Below are 18,669 nucleotides of genomic sequence, written 5' to 3' on the forward strand. Positions count from 1 at the left end.
AATGGAACATTAGGTTTTTTGTTTTGGATAACTATTGCCGAATATTCATTTTAATTGGACATACTGACTAGTTTGGCAGAAAAGTCCAGAAACGCCATTATCTATAGGAATAAAGGTCTTGATTGGGGGTGCGCCAATCTATTATTTCAGTAGCGTATATTTCGGACCGGAGTATAAGACGTTATAGCTAAAAAAAAGCACAATAAGGAAAAAAATCATGCAAGTCTGCACTTCAGTACAAGTTATATAGCATTATATATGTTAAAGTAATAGGAAAATAAAAAACAGTCAAAATAACCATATGTTAATGTAACATTAGGTTTTTTGTTTTGGTTAACTATAGCCAAATATTCATTTTAATTGGACATATTGACTAAAAAGTCCAATTTTAATGGGTTTCAAGCAGTTTTCTATAAATAAGACATACTGGACTATAAGAAGTTTCTAGGTAGGTATAGTGTTTTATAATCATAATTATGGTAATTTGCATCATCCAAAGGATACGCCATGTTTTATCTAATTCACAGGCATCTGGGCATTAAAGATTATTGATGTGCGGCCATAATGCTGCGGCTTCGGGATCACAATTGGAGCTCGCGGTGATGAGAATAAGGATTCTGTAATCACTTTTAAAGTAAACCAAAATCATAAAAACATATGCCATCCCTAGTACATTCCAAACAATTTGAAGTCCAATCAAGATGAAGTCTCAGTTCTCCAAGGCAGTACCGACACACGTGAGGAAGCTTCAAAAAGACCGCAAACACACGGTTGAACAAGAAAGCCAACTTTGTTTAAAAGGGACATTCATTCATGGCAAGACAGCGCAAAGCCGCACAGGAGGAGGAAGCGTAATTAGCCTGTTAATTAAAACGTCGCCATCTACATTCAGGAGTAGACAAAGTTAGACTGACTGAGATAGGTTACTAAAAATGTACTCTGCCGATGACGCATGAAGGGTCGCGGGGTCAACCGGTGTGGGAGCCCTAGCTGGAAGTTTGTTTATGTGCCGAATTCTATCACTCAGGACACGGATGCTAATGCGACCAATGACAAAGACGTAAAGACGCATTATGCCAAGAGCGTTCTACGCTAACTCCAAGAGTGACAACGCCAACCAATAAGCTTCTAGAAATCCAATGAACTTGACGTAAAAAAAAAATAACTCCGAAGATAGATGGACATCCCATCTCGTTTATCTGGGAGGGGCTGGAATGGCAGTCACGGATAACCTAGCTTGCACTGCAGTTATTTGGAGAAGTCTTGGTTTGTTTGTATTGACGGACAGCTTCAATTTTTACACTCAATTCAGAATATCCATGTTGAGTTCAGCCCATCGTAAGCACTCCCTTCTATCATCTCATCTCCCAGCGGGATTTCCCAGCGTGGCTTTTATGCCTTCACTTAAGAGAAGGCTTTCCATTTTCGACAAAAAGAACTTTAGCGATGTTGTTTACTTCTAAATGTGGAGAACGTGGTACTTATTTCTCTCTCTGTTCTTACTTCTTGATGTGACCACTTATTCCTCTTGACTACTTATCTATGTTGACTACTAATTTATTATGTTGACTGCTTATTTATTGATTATTTATTATTATATATTGACTATTTCTGTTCGTTTGGTTGTTTGTTGTTATTTGTGCACTTTCCTACTTATTTGTTTTGGACTATTTATGTTGACTACTTATTTATTTATTACTTATTGAAGCTTTCTGTTTACTTGTTACTTATTTATGCTGTTGACTACTTATTATTTATTTGTCTATGTTTGTTGTTGTTATTGTGCACTTTGTGGTGAGGCATTAAATTTCATTATACTTGTATATTGACAATAAAACCATTCAATTCAATAACTAGAAGATGTATAGTGACCAAGTACGATAAGAAATAGTACAATTTTGGAGATCTGCAGTGGTGAATCTATCTATCATGGTAACTGAAGCGCTATATCGTTTTATGTGTATTTTTTAAGGTCAAATTCTGGAAACTACAGGTATCATATATCTTCCTTTTTTTAACAGTGTATTTAAGAATGAACGCTTTCAAGACTGCCAAAAGACTGCCAACGCAAAGCGCTAGCTAGCACCCATGCTAACGTTTTTCAGTCTCGCCGTCCCCAAAGTCACAGACTTGTTTGCTTTACTAATTATTTGTTATCAATTGAGCAAGAGGAGTGTCAACCCTTACGAGAAAACAAGACGTTTAAAGAAGACGCCAAAGCTAATGAGTCTTGGCCAGTGGCAGAAAAGATGGAGTGGCGAAAAAAGGCAAGGTGACACTGACGGGGGGGCTATGAAAAAGTGTTTACCCAGCATTCCGAGTGCCAGCGCATTAGGTAAGTGCAACGTCCCATCCCCTTGATGGACTCGCTGGGTGTCAATCATATGGCTCGGACAAAGAATGAGGCTGGAAATCTTTGGCGTAAGCTTATTATTTGATACAAAAACGATCTATTCAAAAAGACAGTTTGACACAGAGAAAGAATTATTATTCATAAACGAGAGTAGGTGGGAAGGGGATATCACTAGTAACCAATCCCCGAGCGTGTGGATCTTCTTTATCTCCGCTGGCGAACGGCGCTATAATAGGATGACGCCTCGTGGAGAGGATACGCTTAGGCGAGCGAGGGTGCCTGTAGGCAAGCGTTAGTCGGCGGGAGAGGTTCTACACGTCTATTTTACGCCGGCGTCATGGATATTCTGGCAGCTTCCTGGCGTGCAAGGTGGAAGACTATCAGATGATTGATGGGAGCGCGACGAGGAGCGAGCTAACCGTCGCCAGTCAGACGTATCGTGAATGCGTTTGGCCTCGTTGGTTTGAGTTTATGTGGACTGAATGGCGTCATGTGTTGGTTTAGCATTTTGCTATCTGGCTTTCAGACAATATTATTGTCCGCCTAGTTTGTTTACCTGCTCGGTCGCCCGTGACGATCGTATCCAATGGCCACCATCCCTTCCAATCAAAATGGTTAGCGTTATCATTGGCAAGTAATGGCTCAACTGTCGTGGAACTCATCCAACTCGGGTGTCAAAGTATCACGGGGTTTAATTAATGATAGGCTATCATTACAGTGTGTGAATAAGTAATTTCATGAGAATACAAGGTGGATGTGTACCTGCCACGGTTTAATTTGATTCAGGGGCAATCAATCATCGATGGAAAACGCGATTTTCAAGTCGGATATTCTCCTGAAACTCAGCATTTTTAAGAGTTAAGAACATTCTGATTCTGAGAAGATGCAGCATGACACAGCAGATCTTTACAAAGTTCACGCATACCTTAAAAAACTGCTTGGGAACGGTCGGAATTCAGGAGTCTTTTACTAAACAAACGTTGGACAGAATTTCCAAAGCAAGGAAGTCATAAACCTCAGCTCCAACAGCCCTAAAACCGTGCTCCAATAACCTCGATTTCCCCCCCGAGTCCAAGTCCATCCCCCGTAAGAAAACCTCGTAAAAGCGCGTAAAGAACTTTCTGAAAACTCACCGAATCGGACTCCTCACTAGCCGAGTGAAACATTTCTGCCGGGAGAAAAAACAAAACAAAAAAATCTCCTCAGCCGCTTCCCATCGTTGCTGCGTAGCGAGGAATTCCTGAGACTTTCTGCTTCTCTAACCCACTCCCCCAAAAAAGTTTTAGACTTAAGCGTCCCTTTTGGTCCTCAGTTGGCCTACTTTCGAGGCACGGCGAGAGCACGAGCGTCTTTCCCACGCTGGGAGTACGTCTACTCCTTCGGCTGGACCGCCAGAGTCCAGCAGCCCCTAAAAACAAGCCCCCCCCGCCCCCTTTCCTCCCCAAACGTCTGTCCCTCCCACATCACGTCGAGAGTAAGCGAGGAAGATCTCTGGGTAACGGGGCCGGCCTGAAAATTCCACAAAGCAGCTGCAGCCGTTTTGTGTGTGATTTGTGCAGTTAAAACCACTTCCACTTTGACTAGTTTTTTTGGGTGGGGGCGGACTAGGTCGCCAGACGATATCTGGAAGTCACTAAAATACCGCAGAGAGCCTTTCTTGGTTGCCATTGGTTGATAACGAGATCTAAACTGTCACAAATGGAGGTCGTCGATTCATTCCAGATCGAAACGCCCTGCAAAAATGTAGGATCAGCGTTCAAACGTCATCCAAAACTACAAACTACAAATCTAAAAGCCAGATTTGTATTATTCCCCCCCACCCAGAGAGTTGTTTCGTGGGCCGTCAGGGCTAAATCCTGGATTATATTGGGTTTGATCAGGGTTAACCCCGCCCCCCCTCACCCCCCGTGAGGATTAGAGGTCGCGGAGCGTGCGCTCGGCACGTGTCGAAGCAAAGTGTAGTCGGCGCCAGACAAAACAAAGGCGCGTCGGCTTGGACGCTTCATCGGGCAGACTTGACCATTCAGCACTTTTATTTTCTTGCAGAAACTACAGCAACGCTAAGCTCCTCCTCCACTGCAACATTTGCTACCAAAAAAAATCCAAGACATCAACAAGGGCTGGCGACTGTGTAATTCCTTTCAAAAAGAGGGCTAAATAAGCCAAAGCACCTTTGCACCTCACATTTCTGGAACTCAAAACCAATGAACAAACGTGAACTACCATCTCTGAACTTCTTGCCCAATCATCTTAAAGCCTGGCTATTAAACGAACAATATTGCCATCACAACACTGTCTAAAACTGTGTGTCTTATATATGTTTATTTTCAACCTACACAAGGGACTAAAGATGGAAATTAGCCCTCGGATATAATCTTACATATGTATATGTTCATTAACATGAATACAAATATGTTCATTAATATGTGCTGTTCCTTATTAAATAAATCAAACCCCAAAACTTGAGTCAAAACGAAGGTCAAACTAATTGCAATGGCGCCTCAAGGGACGAAAGGCCGCATGTCGAGTGAGTGACGGCTGATCGGGAATTACGAGTCGGTGTCAAAACCGACGCATTAAAAATAGATTTGTCGATAGAAAGAAATACGCCGGTAAATTCCAGTAACCACGTTCGGATTCTACAGGTTAAGTCTTGTGGACCGGGATCATGAATACATTTGGATACCAAGGAAACAACTGACAAAATGGCGCAAATCTAGACGCCATTGATTTATTCTGACCTGCGTCTCCGTCTAAAATAAAAACAAATCCCAGTTTAACAGGCTCTGGTTGGCATTCCAAGTTTTTTTTTTTTTTTAAAACACCTCAATCACCAAAAAGTCTTGCCTTGCCAAGACTGCTATTACACAAATGAAAAACTCTGCATTGTGCTCCAACTGATAAATCTCGAAATTTTCCCAAGAGCGATTCAATCCCCAACTTTACTAACAGTCTATTTTATGGCGTTTTTTTTATATTTAATTGATCCAAAACAGCAGAGGTTTCATTCTGTCAATGAAAAGCACAGATGGAAAGTCTTGACGCGGCCCGACGGGACTCTGATTCACAATTAATGAAACCCGCGAGGCCCCGGCTGCGGATGTTACCTGGATACAAGACAGACCACGTCATCCCAGTCGCGGATCCGTCTCTAATTACAAGGCGCAGAGACGAAGGTAGAAAAAAAAAAGACACGACATGTCGAAGGGGAGCGTTTTCGAAATTGCTACCATTTAAAACAAGCCAAGACTTCAACGTAAAGACACAAAAACTCCAACTTTACAAGCCACTGGACATAAATCAAAGCGCTTTGACAACATGAGGCCAAGCACGATTGCTGGCGACCACTTAAAAATGATTGCTTCTCTCTGTAAGGAGATTTGTCCGACTTTTCACAGAGACGGGATTTTAGCATAAAGGCCAAAAATGAAACGTGGTCAGAGCTTACCTTTCGATAGTAAAAAAGCGGACTACGCTTTATTAAAGCCGAAGACTGGCGGACGGACGGACGGACCAGCTCATCAATCCTCGAGTGTTTGGAGACGATTAAGGTCGGACAAAAGTTCTTTGCGGCTTACGATGCTGATTCCGTAAAAGTCCCAAAAAAGGAAGGGAAGCTAATGGGTTCTTTTCTACTCGTGTATTACATTTTTTTCCCTTATTATTTGGAATTATTAGTTGATGAAGAGATATTCCACTCGCATAACAAACGTTTTGTTGTCCGGCTTAATCACAAGACTACTTTTGAAGAGTTTTTGGTCAAATTTCGACAATTATAATCAAATTCAACAAGTACAACAGTTGGATGCTAATCCACAAATAACAGCTTTACTTCAAGTGATATTTACAGAACACCGCTTTTGACCGACTGCAAAATAAATCGAAATTTGACGAGGACGGCTTTCCGCGTGTTTTTTTTTTGCTTTTACCTTTGGCTTCTTGGACATGCTCGTCCTCCCTCAACGCAGGAAACGAGTCGCGTCGCCGCGCTGCTCCTGGGCTGCGACTGCAATGAATAATGCAAATCCCCGCGTTTCACTCAGAGTGGCGTGACCCGTGCTCGGCGCGTGCTACTCACCCGGCGACTTCCACGTCAACAAAACCGCTGTCATAAAAGAAGGCGCGCAATCGCGGGCTCTAATTTTGAAATTATGACGGACGACGTATTTTGCCTTTGTATTTAGCTACGGCCAAAAGCTTTAGCGATACTAAGAAGCGAACGGGTTGCGGCGCTCGGTTGTGCAGCTGCCCCCAGACAGAACCAGAGTAACATCTGGCGCGCTAATCTGCCCGACAATGACCGCCGCTGCCTTTCCGAGCGCGGCGCTCCAAGTCATTAGCCTTATTGGATGAACCAAGGTACACCTACCGCGTTTAATACCAGACTACAGATCCATGTCCATGAATAGGCGGCAAAAGCTCAAATGCGTATGATTTCCCCCATTCCCCAGACTCCTAAAAATCGAGTTCAGCACCGGGGCATCGGCCTGACATATGGAGGGGGCACCGAGGGTGGAAAAATAGAGCAAAGTTTGCCTCGGGTGGGAAAGACAGAAGCACGTTGCTAATGAGGATTTGGCAAATTGCTCCGGGACGGCAAACCTAAACAAGGTATGCACGCAAAAGCTAAAAATGTACATCTACTTTCAATGGTGTCCTCTTTGCACCAGCGCCCCCGCGCCCAAGTAGCTGATTTCATCCCTGCAAAGCCACTCTCAATTTAATCTCCCCTGATCCTGCTGCACTAGTAAAGAATTACATTTTGGGGAAAATAAATGAAGCTGGGCCAACATGAGAAAAAATAATAATAAAGTCATCGGTCTAAAAGTGACTACGCCTAATCAATGTGCATTAAAAAGTCAAGTCAGAATGCCAAAGTCTGCCATCAGAGTTGGCAAACTGCTCAGCAGATTTCATAAAGTGGACATGTCGTCGCTTGTAGTTATCTAATAGTTAAATCTCTAAAGCCTCTTTTCGGAAACAGGACAGGACCATCAAAAAAAAAAAACAGCGGCGACACACCAACATTATCGCTTGTGCTCACCCTTACATTTTTTTTTTTTTTTTTACAAACGCCGCACTTACCCACGAGACATTTTTGTTCTTGGAGTGTTTGAGCATGGCAACGGGAGCAGCCCCGTTGGGAGGAGCCTTTAGAAGACCCCGCGGCGAGCGGCGGGATCGGGATCAGGGGTGGCGACCGGAGGGCGGCCTTCCCCGTGAACCCGAACGCATTGGTCCGAAGACGCCGGCACTTTTCAAACAAAAAAAATATATTAAAAAAATCCAAAAAAATGAAATCCACAGAAGCCTTCTTTTCTCCCTGCTGACGGACTGCTTGTGAATTTACACCAAGTATGAATATGAAACATCCCAGCAGGTTTAACCCCGCCCAGCTGAGCCCCGGCACGCTACCAATGGCGCTGTGGTTTTTGCGTGGCCCGGCTCCCGCGGGTGAGCTTATCGACGGATGAGCGTACTCGGCGGAGAAGAGGGCTCTTAACGCACTGGCGTGTTTGGGTCACTTTCACGCAAAACTTCCATAAATTCCCTCCAGGAAGAGACTCGGACTTACGTTGGCAGCTTTTTACGGGTTGGATCGTTATCGCGACACGCCTCCCGTGTTCGAGACGTCGGCTTTGGCGTCCAATCTTTCGACGGTGGAGGTTCTGAATATTTTAGAGGTTTTGGTCATCAAAACGGAAGCACTTTGAGACATTTATGGCACTTTTCATGAACGCAACTCTTCGCAGATCATTTTTAGTCTAAATAAAACCTGTCTGCAATTAGCCTGGGTCAGGGGTAGGAAACCTATGGCCCGGGAGCCACATTTGGCTCTTTTGATGGGTGTACATGGCTCTGAGCTATAATATGGAAACGACTGGTGAGAAAGCCGAGTCCCGAACGTACCAATAGGAGCATCCGGAAGATTGCCACTGTGGCGTTGACATTACGTCTAGCACCACTTTAATTATTATTATTATTATCTTTAATTAGACCTTTGTGCATTTATACTGTCTTTGATTCTCATTTATTAGCAAGCGCGTAACACTTGTCAAAACAAATCAGAGCCATTTTGTACTTTAAAAGTGGCAAAATTACTAAAAAAGGCACAAAAAAAATGTATTTTGACTTCTAAATTCTAAAGAATAACATTTGAAAATAGGAATTGTTCATTGCTCTCTCTGTTAAAAAGGTTCCCCGACCACTAGCCTAAGCGAACGTTTGATTACGGCTAAATTGTCTTACATAAATACATACGCATAGAGGAAACCTGCTCTTTTAAAAGCAACTGAGATGTACATTTTTTTTAAATGCGAGAATTCACGCAGCGCCGTGAAGCCCTTTTAACTTTTAACGCCCGCCGCTCTTAATTAATGGTCCATGTCCACAGTGGCCGGCGGGCCTCCTCGTGCATCCCACTGCCCCTAATTAGCTAGGCGGAACATCTGCAGCGGTTTTAAATGCGGATCAGACCGCCCGGCTCCCTCTGGAGGCTGAGGTCGAGTCCAGAACGCCAGCCCAGAACCTCAAACAGACGCAGCGCGCTATTAGTGACGCATCCTGGCCCTTTCCCGGAAGAAAATAGTTTCATATTTAAAAAAATTGGTAAATGGTGCAGTCAGTCATTGCGAGCATCGAGCTACATATTACGTATTTAAAGCTACATACTCATTATATATATGGTCTACAAATATTCCCATTTATGTAGACCAGACATGGCCGCGATAAAAGAAAAATAAACGGTAATTAGGATCACCCCCATTATAACGACCACAATGCATGTTTTCGCGCCTATACAGAAATACAAACACACAAGTACAATGATCAAAAAGTGTCTATTTCGTAAATATTACAGCTATAAGCATGTCAAAAGACTGTCATGTATTAATATCTAAATATAATGTTAAACATGTAACTAGCTGCTAGCCATTTTATTCCTCAGTTAAGTGACTTTGACATATTTCTGTGTCTTCCACTTGCGAGTTTCAGCGTGGATTTACACATTTTTATGAACTTTATTTTCCCCAGAAAATAATTTACGATGCCGTGAATTCACGTAAGTCGAAGCTGGAATACTCAAGGGATTACTGTGCTACTACAAACTAAAACATGCTATTTTTGGATTAAGTGAGTGGTCGTCAATGTCAAACCCGGGTCATCGTCCACAAACTAACATCAACGCCAACGTCCTACTCCGCTATAGACACTATCACTATTTCCAGTCTTTTAACATTACGCAAAAATTGCAACAAGCCTTAATTCCGAGACATTCCTTCTGCCAATTCGTCACTATATTTCCGGACATTTCCCAAAATCCTCTGGAAAAGTGTTGGGGGAAGAAAAAAAAATGCTACCGGGCTGCCAAAAAGCCTCCTGGCTCAATTCTCAGTGCCCGGCAGTGGTCCAATCCCTCCAGAATTGTGGGAGATGAATCACCGCAGAAATGACGTGCGTTTTCGCTCGAGTGAAATCGACTGCGATCGGGAAACAAGTTGATAGAAATATACCTCACTTTGGTGAAGTTTCCTGCCAGTCTGCATGCTAAATACTGTAAAAAATATATTGAGCATCAAAAAAAGTAGCTCATCTTGCATGATTTTTATCTTTAAAATGACCCACACATGAGATCTGTTGGGTAATCGATGCATTCTGGTCTACAACCGGTGCCAAGTACGAGTCCCTAACAAAAGCAGATGGGCCAAAACAAAGTAAAAATAGGGTTGACGTCGCCATACGCGATTTTAGCAAATGTGTACTTGACGGACTGCCCTCCATTCACAAATCTGAGCGAAACAGAGACATGGCCCCCGCTGTTTCCATGACTAGCGTCTGGGATCGTCTACGCCAGCCTTTTAGGAAACTAGATGCTCCACATTCCATTGCAAGTGGAATCAAAAATTATTTTATTATGTAACGCTAGTACGTGGATCAGCGTGGAAATAATGACGGTCACGGCAAAAGGAGCTCCTTTCAGACTCGGTATGAATGAAAGTGCCCGTAGGCAGAGTACCCCTTGCAGGGCCGGATTAAACCCACCTGGCGGGCGGTTTCCGGCCCACGGGCCACATTTTTGACACCCTGGCGCTAAGGCTTACCGGTCAATTGTGGTTTTACAACAGCTGGTCCTACATTAATCCACTCATCAGTGAAATTAAAGCTTACTCGGTTGTACGGTGAATGTTGATCCAGTGCACCGTGCAGTGAAATTAATCTCAGCATGAATCGGAAATATTTTGGGGGGGGGGGTTCAGTTTTCTACAAAAAAAATGGAATTCACACAATTCACAACTTATATTGACCCAAAAAGTACTGAGAAGAATCCATTTTTTGTCAATCCCTTGCCCTATATTTTCAGAGCAGTCAAAATACTGCAAGCCGTAAATGACAAAGCATATTTCACCTCTTAAAATGAGCCTCTCAGTTTGATTCACAAACTTACGTAGGGAAGCGGTGCTTTCCGGCGATGGCCCAGCCCGCAGCACGGCATGAAGGGGAGGGGGGCGGAGGCTACCTGTCGGGGGGCATCGACTCCCTGTGGCGGACCCTCCACCACGGACTTAGAAAGTCACGACCCCCGTTGACGTTGCGGTCATCTCGAAGCCATCTTGTACTCTCATTCGTCCCAAAATCCAATTTAGCTGTCCGGAAGGTCGCATCCCACCGCAAAGCCCCCCCCCCAAAATGCCCACAGCGGTTCAATTTTTACAGTTTTCCGCCGCTCGCCGATTTCCTCTCAGTCATCTCGGCACACGAGTTGCTCTCCGGTACCAAGGACTGTGAAGGGAGGAAAGGCGGGGGTGTCCTTTATTGACCGCCGTCCTCATCTCCGTCCCCCCCAAGCGTGCGTCCCTTCCACTTCCCTCTTTCCTTTGAGTCTCCCCTCTTTTCCAAGTTGAATGCTCTGCTGGCAGCCCTCATTTGCATGTCCTTGGACATTCTGCTTTGTCTGAGCGCTGCAATTTGCAAAGTCTTTGACGCATTGGCCCGTGTTTTGCTAAGAAACAAAATGCTCCTAAATTAGCCAACTTCCAGGACACACAAAAGGTACGATTGAAACCGGAACAAAAAGCATGCTTGACTACCACCTTAAATTAGCTTAGTGGTTGGCATATACGCCTCACGGTTCAGATAATAAAAATATATAAATATTTTTTTTTATGAAAATACTTGCAATTATCGTGGTCCTCCACAGGAGGGCAGTCGACCACTACTGCTGTTTAGAGAAAAGTTAGCTGCTCAGTGTGAGGTTTCCAGAGAGGACCATAAATAAGTCAACAACAAAATGGTATAAATGTATAAATGGAACAAAATGGTAGGGCCTCGATCACCGGGGAATGCCAAATGGGCTATCCTGACCCGGCTCTGCCCTCAAGTGGACTGGTCGTCGGAGATAAGGAGGAAGTACGGCTCGAAATGAGAAATTGGGACTGCACCATATTTGACAGCGCTATTATGAAAAGAGCTATTTTTAGATCTGCACCTCAGCAATCCTGACTCTCGTTCTGTTTATTCTCTACTTCAGCGGAACTCTTTCTTGATTGCTTCCAGTCCAGTGCTAAATAAGGAAAGTTTATTAATATTCAGGAACCATTGTTCTCAGAAGACAAGTAAGAATTCAGTCGTCTTCGGGTTGCCATTCCTCATCACATGCTATTTTCTAGCAAGCACATTCACATCCAATCCCAGCAAACGACAACTCACGGGTGAGACGCACCATTCAAAATAAACAACCACACCATGTTGATACTCCTGGAACACTTTTGCCATCATCCATTCTCCGATCAACTCCCACGACCACCCAAACAAACGACTTGTAACGGGAAGGTGTACTATTTTTGTATCTATCCTACATAAAACCTGGCTGAACCCAAACACATCACCCCCATTTCTATACAATCAAACTGCTACGACTCCCTGAGCACATTTTGCGTCAAAGCAAAGCTCATTCACAAGTTCGGCGAGCAAGCAGGAGTGTTTTTGCTCCCGTGCCAAAAAAGTGAGGCCCTTCCTCCTAAAAAGGAGAAATATTTCAGACGTCCCGACCCACGCGGGTGTCGAAATTCTACAAAATCCAGACCCGTTAAAAGACATACCTGCCTAGTTCTGCTTTATGTCAGAAAATGCCAACGCAAAAAAAAAAAGAATCGGGCAAAACGCTGCTAATGTTTACATTAGTTTTTCAGGGCTGCGCACATTTCACGACTGATGGATGATGATGACGACGAGTTTGGTGCCAGACTGCTTTTACCGACGCATGTTTATGTACAAACGCAGATATTGCAACATGGGACAGGATAGTAAGATAATAATAAAGTGTGTGTGGGCTAGAAGGGAACATTTGGATAAATGGACAATGAAATGAGAACTTCTTACCTGACGTACGAAGCTGTTCGTGGTGGCGTCCGAGGATGTGCTTCCATCTGAACCTTTGAGGCGACTTTTCCTGAAGGCTCTTTTGCTAAGATACTTTCAAAATGAATACAATAAAAATGTTAAAATGATGGCACTACAGCAACATGAAGTCGGATGAATACATTCTTTAGATTTGTGTTAAGTAAGGATGATTCCAAGCGCAATGAGATTAATTCAAAATGAATGTGAATAAGTGATCACATTGATTTAAAATGACATCAACAACAGAATGTTATTGTATGTGATAACCTGCCAGCTACATGGCTAATTACAATTAATGATCAAATAATTTGTCAGTTTAAACAAGTAAATATGAACAATTGTGATCAACTCATCAATAAATAATGAACAAAAAAAGAATCGCATACAAACACATAATAACAAGAGGGGAAAATATCACTTTAGCTATCTTAAATTTGCAAACACACAGGAAAAACTAATAAAATAAACCAAACCAAGTTATTTGATTAACACCACCATAAAGACAAAAAAATTAACTTTGGTTGCAAACGAGACAAAATATCTGACTTTAAAACACACAACTTACCTGAAACACTGGCTGCTCTAAAGACTCTAACTCCATCTTTTCCTGTAATAACGCCGAAAATTTAAAAACGCACTAAAAAAACATTCCCTTCGTCTTGCGCCATCACTCCACGTGGAGAAACGACAAACTAACCGACTTGCTTGCAGTGCTTTAGTTTAAGTTGGAAGATGTGGGAGGAGTTTGTAGAAGAATCCGGTTTGCATGACGCTTCCTCCGGATAATAAAAGTCTTGATAGTCCGGTGCTGGCGTGGATTTTTACAGCCAAATCCGATGCAGATTGTCCGTTTCATATTCGTTAATATTGCGTCGCAGGCTCGCGCGTGCACATTGACGTGGGCACGCGCATGCACGATTTGACGCGAACGTGCCGTTGAAAACGAATTGCGCATGCGCCCGTCTATTGATTGCAGATTCATGTTAAGGCTAATGCTACAATGATCATTTTGCATTTAATTGACGTATGGGCGTATGTATGTTTCAGTTCACACAGTGGTATTAATTTTCGAATTTTGCCCAAAAGATCGAAGATAATAGAGGCCTTTTTGGTGGCAAGAATCGTTTGAATAATGCTTTCCGATGTCTAAAGCATTAGCATAAGTTTGACCAAAACAGACGTAAACATTCAGTTGACCCAGGCAATGAAACTGGATTTAAATAACTCACCGCGTAATTATGTGGACGTTTTGCTGATGTGGAAGTTGAACAATAAAAATACATAAATGTTAATATATTACTTCTTTGCCAGTTTTAACTCGTACTGTCACGGATCGTTGAATAAATCAGAACTTAATGACTTGAAGGTGCGTGTTTAAACCGGAAGTGACACTAGATGACGGAATATAGTTTGCGATGTTAAAAACAGCATTATCTATAAGGCAATATCTTTACAGAAATACATTTGTGCCGCCCTATTATTTTAATTATTTTATTTTAAAAATAATTAAGAATAAAAAAATGGCACATTTAAGTTAGGCGAAAAAAAAATCGATTTCTATCAAGTAAAGTCAATATCTAGCCCTTTTCTATCAAGTAAAGTCAATATCTAGCCTTATGCTTTTCACTCTTAATTAAAACCCTAAGACAGATAGTCTCTGCTCCAAGTGAAACTTACATTTTATTATTCCAATGAGTCAGCCGAATGCAATATAGCTAGTTACATCATCCACACCCGTGCTGTCATTATCCAGGTATTCCAGGATTACGTTACCCCCGTTGTGAAGGGGGTCTTCCGCCCCGGTCAGCAGCGAGTCCAAACTCTCATCCATGCGGAATGACTTGCCCGTTTCGGGATGGCACAGGCGCAACTTCTGGAGGGGGGAAAAATGAGAGATACACTTGTATACAAATGTATAATATGGAAAATACATGTCGTACCTTAGCTGCGAGCACGTTGTTGTTATTCTTGAGCGAAGCGAGCGTAGCTGCGTAATCCACCACCTTCCCCACAGTCCATTTAGAACAAAAGAACATGGGTTGACTGCTCACCTGACACCCTTTAGGCAGATAAACTTGAAAGTAGGTTCTTTCTGTCTTGAAAGGGAATATGATAAGTCAAGTATTCAACGGTGAGTGTAAAATAACGCTATGAAAACCTGCGGTAAGCTTTTGTCGCCCGCAGCGTGTAGCTTGAGTTTCATGAGAGCTACTTTGGCCGCCATGGCGCTGTTCTTCACTCCTTTGCGTCCTTTACTTTTAGATCCATCTTTTGACTCTGCATAAACAAAACGAGTAGAAAATTGGCTCTCAATAAAGGTTGTTTTAAGTAGTACAATACTTTTGTGCAATACTCCTCCCATGTGGGCAATAGTTGAACTTCTTCCAGAGTTGACTGACCTACAATCCTTTGCACCAGCTCCTTGGTAGCGGCCATGCGTGGCTTTTGGACCTCCAGCTTTTCACATTTGTGATCAGATGCATGTCGGTGGCTGCGAAATAAGAAATGGGGTATTATTAAAATACTAAATTGACCACGGGGAGTAGAACTTGGGTTAAAAAAAGTGTCAACGTACGCTAGACAGAAGTGTTTTTCACACTGTGGACAGATGACAGGCAATGGTTCTTTTCTCTTGCAGTCTTGGAAAGAGCAAGGATGGTTTGTGCTGCTGCCTACAGCTTGTGGATCTTTTCTCACAGGCTCCTGCAATGAAATACAATATTTTTTAGCACCAAAAAGCCTTTTTTTCCCACCTGTAAATCTATAAACTACTACTTACCCGTGTGCACGAGTGAGCGTCTCTGTTTCTGTGATCGAGGCTGGAAAAAAAAATGGTTGCAGCATAAGTATTAGAGTTAGTAAGACATAATGGCAATGCTTTTATTTATAAAGTACAAAAATCTATTACCAGTAGACTCCATTGCAGGATTCACAAACAAATGGAAGGAAATCTAAATGAAAGAAAGGAACATTTTTTAATCGCAAGTAGTAGCATAACCATTTAACATTTAAATATCCAGCTATTTTGTATTGTACTACTGACTGCAGATTCATATTAGGTTGCGAATGCTGCAATGCTAATTTTACATTTAATTTACGTATAGAGACGGAGAGCGTTTCAGTTCACAACGCGGTGTTAATGTTCTAATTTTGCTTAAAAGATCGGAGATGATAGAGACCTTGTTGGTGACAAGAATCGATTTGACAGTGCTTTCCGATGTCCAACTCAGCCATTAGCTCAGCATAAGCTACACCAAAACAAACGTCAAACCCGGAAGTGATACTGGACATAAACAACTCCCTGCGAAATTATTTTAAGGGTTCCTTAAGTGGAATTTGAACAATTAAATCACGTTAAATGTTAATGTATAACTTATGTTAAATGTTAATGTGTGACTTATTAGACAGTTTGAACGCCTACTGTTACGCATCCTTAAATAAATCATTCGTTCGGGTGCTATTTCATACCGGAAGTGGAACTAATTGCCGGGGCATAGTTTGAGAAATTAAAAACATAATTTAAAATGCGAACTCTTTACAGAAATACACAAATGTGTCACGCCATGATATACAAGTAAGATTCAATTTTAAATAAAAAAAAGTTTGAGAATTTAGTTTGTCGCCGCTGAGGGCAGTGTTGCGCTGCGGTGACGTCACGCAGGTGCCCGGGTAAAGGTGTGGCGAAAGGCGCATTGACTGCCACAAAACCTAGTCGAGCTGGAAAAACAGCTCGCCCTGGAAACACTTGACAATAATAACACGCACCCAGTGTCCGCATACCTCCAGCAAAGGCTGCTCTGGATTAATCGTCGGAGGTTCTCCAAGACAGGGCAAAAAATGAGCAAAATCTCCAAATTCTTCAAGGGGAGTTCGAGCTCCGGCTCGTCCTCGGGAGGCAAGTCCAAACACCGATCCAAAGGGGGACCTTCTCCCCAAGAGGCCATACACAAGCTGCGGGAAACCGAGGACATGTTGAGCAAGAAGCAGGACTACCTGGAGAAGAGGATAGAGCAGGAAGTCATGATAGCCAAGAAGCACGGGACGAAAAATAAGAGAGGTATGGAGGGGGGGAATTGAAAAAAAACCCAAAAGTGGTCCAAATTGTTGCTGCAAATGTTCACGGCGTGTTTAAGGCATTGTCAAAAAGCTTTTAACAAGAACTCTCAAAATGTCAGGTCGGAGAGACGCCATTTTAGGATGAGGCTCAGGTACAGGTGTATCTTCCTGTTATACAGGTGACCTTTCATTTTTGACAAAGTCCCACATTTTCGGCCATAAAACCAAATGCAAAGTACTATCAAATGAGTAATATGACCACTGAACCTGAACTAATTTAATTCAACCACGTAAACCCAAAATAAAATTGAACAAAACTTAAACTGGTTCATCAAGAGTATTTTTCCCAGCATGCAAATGTCCTTAAATGAACAAAGGCTTGCAATTAATGATTGGGAAAAACACAACACCAAAGCCATTCAAAATATGAATAAACATTAACTGTCATTAAATCAGCTCACATTCCTATTGACCATTTTTGGTATATTAATTATTATATCAATTGTATTATTATTTATTATATAAACAAAAAAATACTATTGGATTTTTCATCATTATAAATTAATATAAAGGAATTAATGTGCCGTTTACATCCTCAAGCATCAGCTTTGCATACCATTGACAGCACTAGACGTTGAATCCAGTTTCCGTTCATCCGCCCCTCCCAGTCTAAATGGATTGGGCGTCTAGCACAGCGCTGCCACCAAAATATTACCAAAAAACAGCACGCCAAAATAAGCCTTACCCCATCAAGCGTTTCCACATTCATTTCTAACGCGTGCCAACTTTTTAGCCGCCCTGCAAGCCCTTAAAAGAAAGAAGCGACTGGAGCAGCAGCTGACTCAGATCGACGGCACGCTTTCCACCATCGAGTTCCAGCGAGAAGCTCTGGAGAACTCCCACACCAACGGGGAGGTGGTGAGAAACATGGGCTACGCCGCTCAGGCCATGAAGAACGTCCACGAAAGCATGTGAGGAGCTCACGAGCCCGCACTTCCGACATTCCGCCGTCTAAAACCGTATTTTGGTCCTCTAGGGATCTGGACAAGATCGACGATCTGATGGAAGACATCAACGAGCAGCAAGACGTGGCCCGAGAGATCAACGAAGCCATCTCCAGACCGTACGGCGAATCTTACGACGAGGTATGTCTCGGGCTAGCGCTGAATTGGAAACTGTGGATGCTCAAAAAAAAGAAAAATCGTGTTTTTAGGATGAATTGCTGGCCGAACTGGAGGAGCTGGAGAATGAAGAAATGGACGAAAACCTGAGGAGCATGGGCGGACTGCCCTCGGTGCCTAGCGCGAGGGTGCCCTCGGTTCCGTCGGGGCGTGTTTCTCACCGCGGAAGTATGAAAAACATTCCTTTTGATCGAAGCTTATTTGTAACGTTACATTTTTATGATTTAAAATGACTTCCTTAACTCATTGGTCGCCATTGACTTATCTTTTTTTGTTTCCAGCGGCCAGAAGAAGGGTCGAGGACGAAGACGATATGCGCATGCTAGCATCCTGGGGGACATAAGCCATTTTTGCTATTTTTTGGACCGCTCGGAGACCATTGAAGGATTTGCAGTTTTTAATTTCTCAGGGCTTTTGGAGCATTCTTAATGTTTAGGGACATGAAGTTTATCTATCTGTTATTTTGGCTTTTTTTTTCTCCCCTGATTCGTTTTTTTTTTTTAGATGAATTGCATCAGAGCACCACAAAATGTCACACAGCTGTGGATAAACTCTTTCCTCTTGTAAATATTTAAGTTTTATGTTGAAGCAATAAATGAAAAAAAAAACACCTTCCTATTCTACTTGTGTTCATTTTTTCCCCTCATGTCTAAGTTTAGTCAAGTAGGACTTTGGAGCATT

At 42.7% G+C, this 18,669-nt stretch overlaps 3 protein-coding genes across 4 annotated transcripts in view; 1 reads left to right on the forward strand and 2 right to left on the reverse strand.

Moving 5' to 3' along the window:
* The window catches only part of cacnb2a (calcium channel, voltage-dependent, beta 2a), a 24,599-nt gene extending 10,332 nt beyond the window's left edge, over positions 1 to 14,267 (reverse strand). The window contains exons 1-2 of one of the 2 annotated variants that reach the window (XM_077624704.1): positions 13,981 to 14,267; positions 12,731 to 12,823 (exon numbers count right to left, since the gene is read on the reverse strand). In XM_077624704.1, coding sequence (XP_077480830.1) covers positions 12,731 to 12,823; positions 13,981 to 14,034 — 147 coding nt within the window. In that variant the 5' untranslated portion in view covers positions 14,035 to 14,267. Of the gene's footprint in view, positions 1 to 3,486; positions 3,645 to 12,730; positions 12,824 to 13,980 lie in introns of those variants that run through there. The other variant, XM_077624707.1, reaches the window with a different exon arrangement.
* Positions 14,268 to 14,407: 140 nt separating this feature from the next.
* On the reverse strand, positions 14,408 to 16,209 carry zfand1 (zinc finger, AN1-type domain 1). Its single transcript, XM_077624709.1, has 8 exons — positions 15,931 to 16,209; positions 15,660 to 15,702; positions 15,531 to 15,570; positions 15,327 to 15,454; positions 15,151 to 15,242; positions 14,910 to 15,028; positions 14,692 to 14,847; positions 14,408 to 14,624 (listed from the first exon to the last, which is right to left on the reverse strand). The coding sequence occupies exons 1-8, from the start codon at positions 16,040 to 16,042 to the stop codon at positions 14,448 to 14,450; spliced, it is 867 nt and encodes a 288-aa protein (XP_077480835.1). The 5' UTR covers positions 16,043 to 16,209; the 3' UTR covers positions 14,408 to 14,447.
* A 198-nt stretch (positions 16,210 to 16,407) lies between these two features.
* On the forward strand, positions 16,408 to 18,590 carry chmp4c (charged multivesicular body protein 4C). The gene is made up of 5 exons (XM_077624711.1): positions 16,408 to 16,808; positions 17,601 to 17,778; positions 17,844 to 17,952; positions 18,021 to 18,156; positions 18,270 to 18,590. Exons 1-5 carry the CDS (start codon positions 16,589 to 16,591, stop codon positions 18,329 to 18,331), a joined length of 705 nt encoding a protein of 234 aa, XP_077480837.1. The 5' UTR covers positions 16,408 to 16,588; the 3' UTR covers positions 18,332 to 18,590.
* The last annotated feature ends 79 nt before the right edge of the window (positions 18,591 to 18,669 follow it).

The sequence above is a fragment of the Stigmatopora argus genome, chromosome 17 (genome assembly GCF_051989625.1).
Source record: "Stigmatopora argus isolate UIUO_Sarg chromosome 17, RoL_Sarg_1.0, whole genome shotgun sequence".
In the NCBI taxonomy this organism is placed as follows: domain Eukaryota; kingdom Metazoa; phylum Chordata; class Actinopteri; order Syngnathiformes; family Syngnathidae; genus Stigmatopora; species Stigmatopora argus.

What these genes read in the sequence shown, in the direction of transcription:
- zfand1 (XM_077624709.1), bottom strand. Translation starts at nt 16,042, where the DNA reads ATGTCCAGTATCACTTCCGGGTTTGACGTTTGTTTTGGTGTAGCTTAT. An exon ending in CGATTCTTGTCACCAACAAG is followed by an intron (nt 15,703 to 15,930) that starts GTCTCTATCATC and finishes TCTTTCATTTAG; the next exon opens with ATTTCCTTCCATTTGTTTGT. An exon ending in GCGACAAAAGCTTACCGCAG is followed by an intron (nt 14,848 to 14,909) that starts GTTTTCATAGCG and finishes TTCCCTTTCAAG; the next exon opens with ACAGAAAGAACCTACTTTCA.
- chmp4c (XM_077624711.1), top strand. Translation starts at nt 16,589, where the DNA reads ATGAGCAAAATCTCCAAATTCTTCAAGGGGAGTTCGAGCTCCGGCTCG. An exon ending in CGGGACGAAAAATAAGAGAG is followed by an intron (nt 16,809 to 17,600) that starts GTATGGAGGGGG and finishes CCAACTTTTTAG; the next exon opens with CCGCCCTGCAAGCCCTTAAA. An exon ending in GCGTGTTTCTCACCGCGGAA is followed by an intron (nt 18,157 to 18,269) that starts GTATGAAAAACA and finishes TTTTGTTTCCAG; the next exon opens with CGGCCAGAAGAAGGGTCGAG.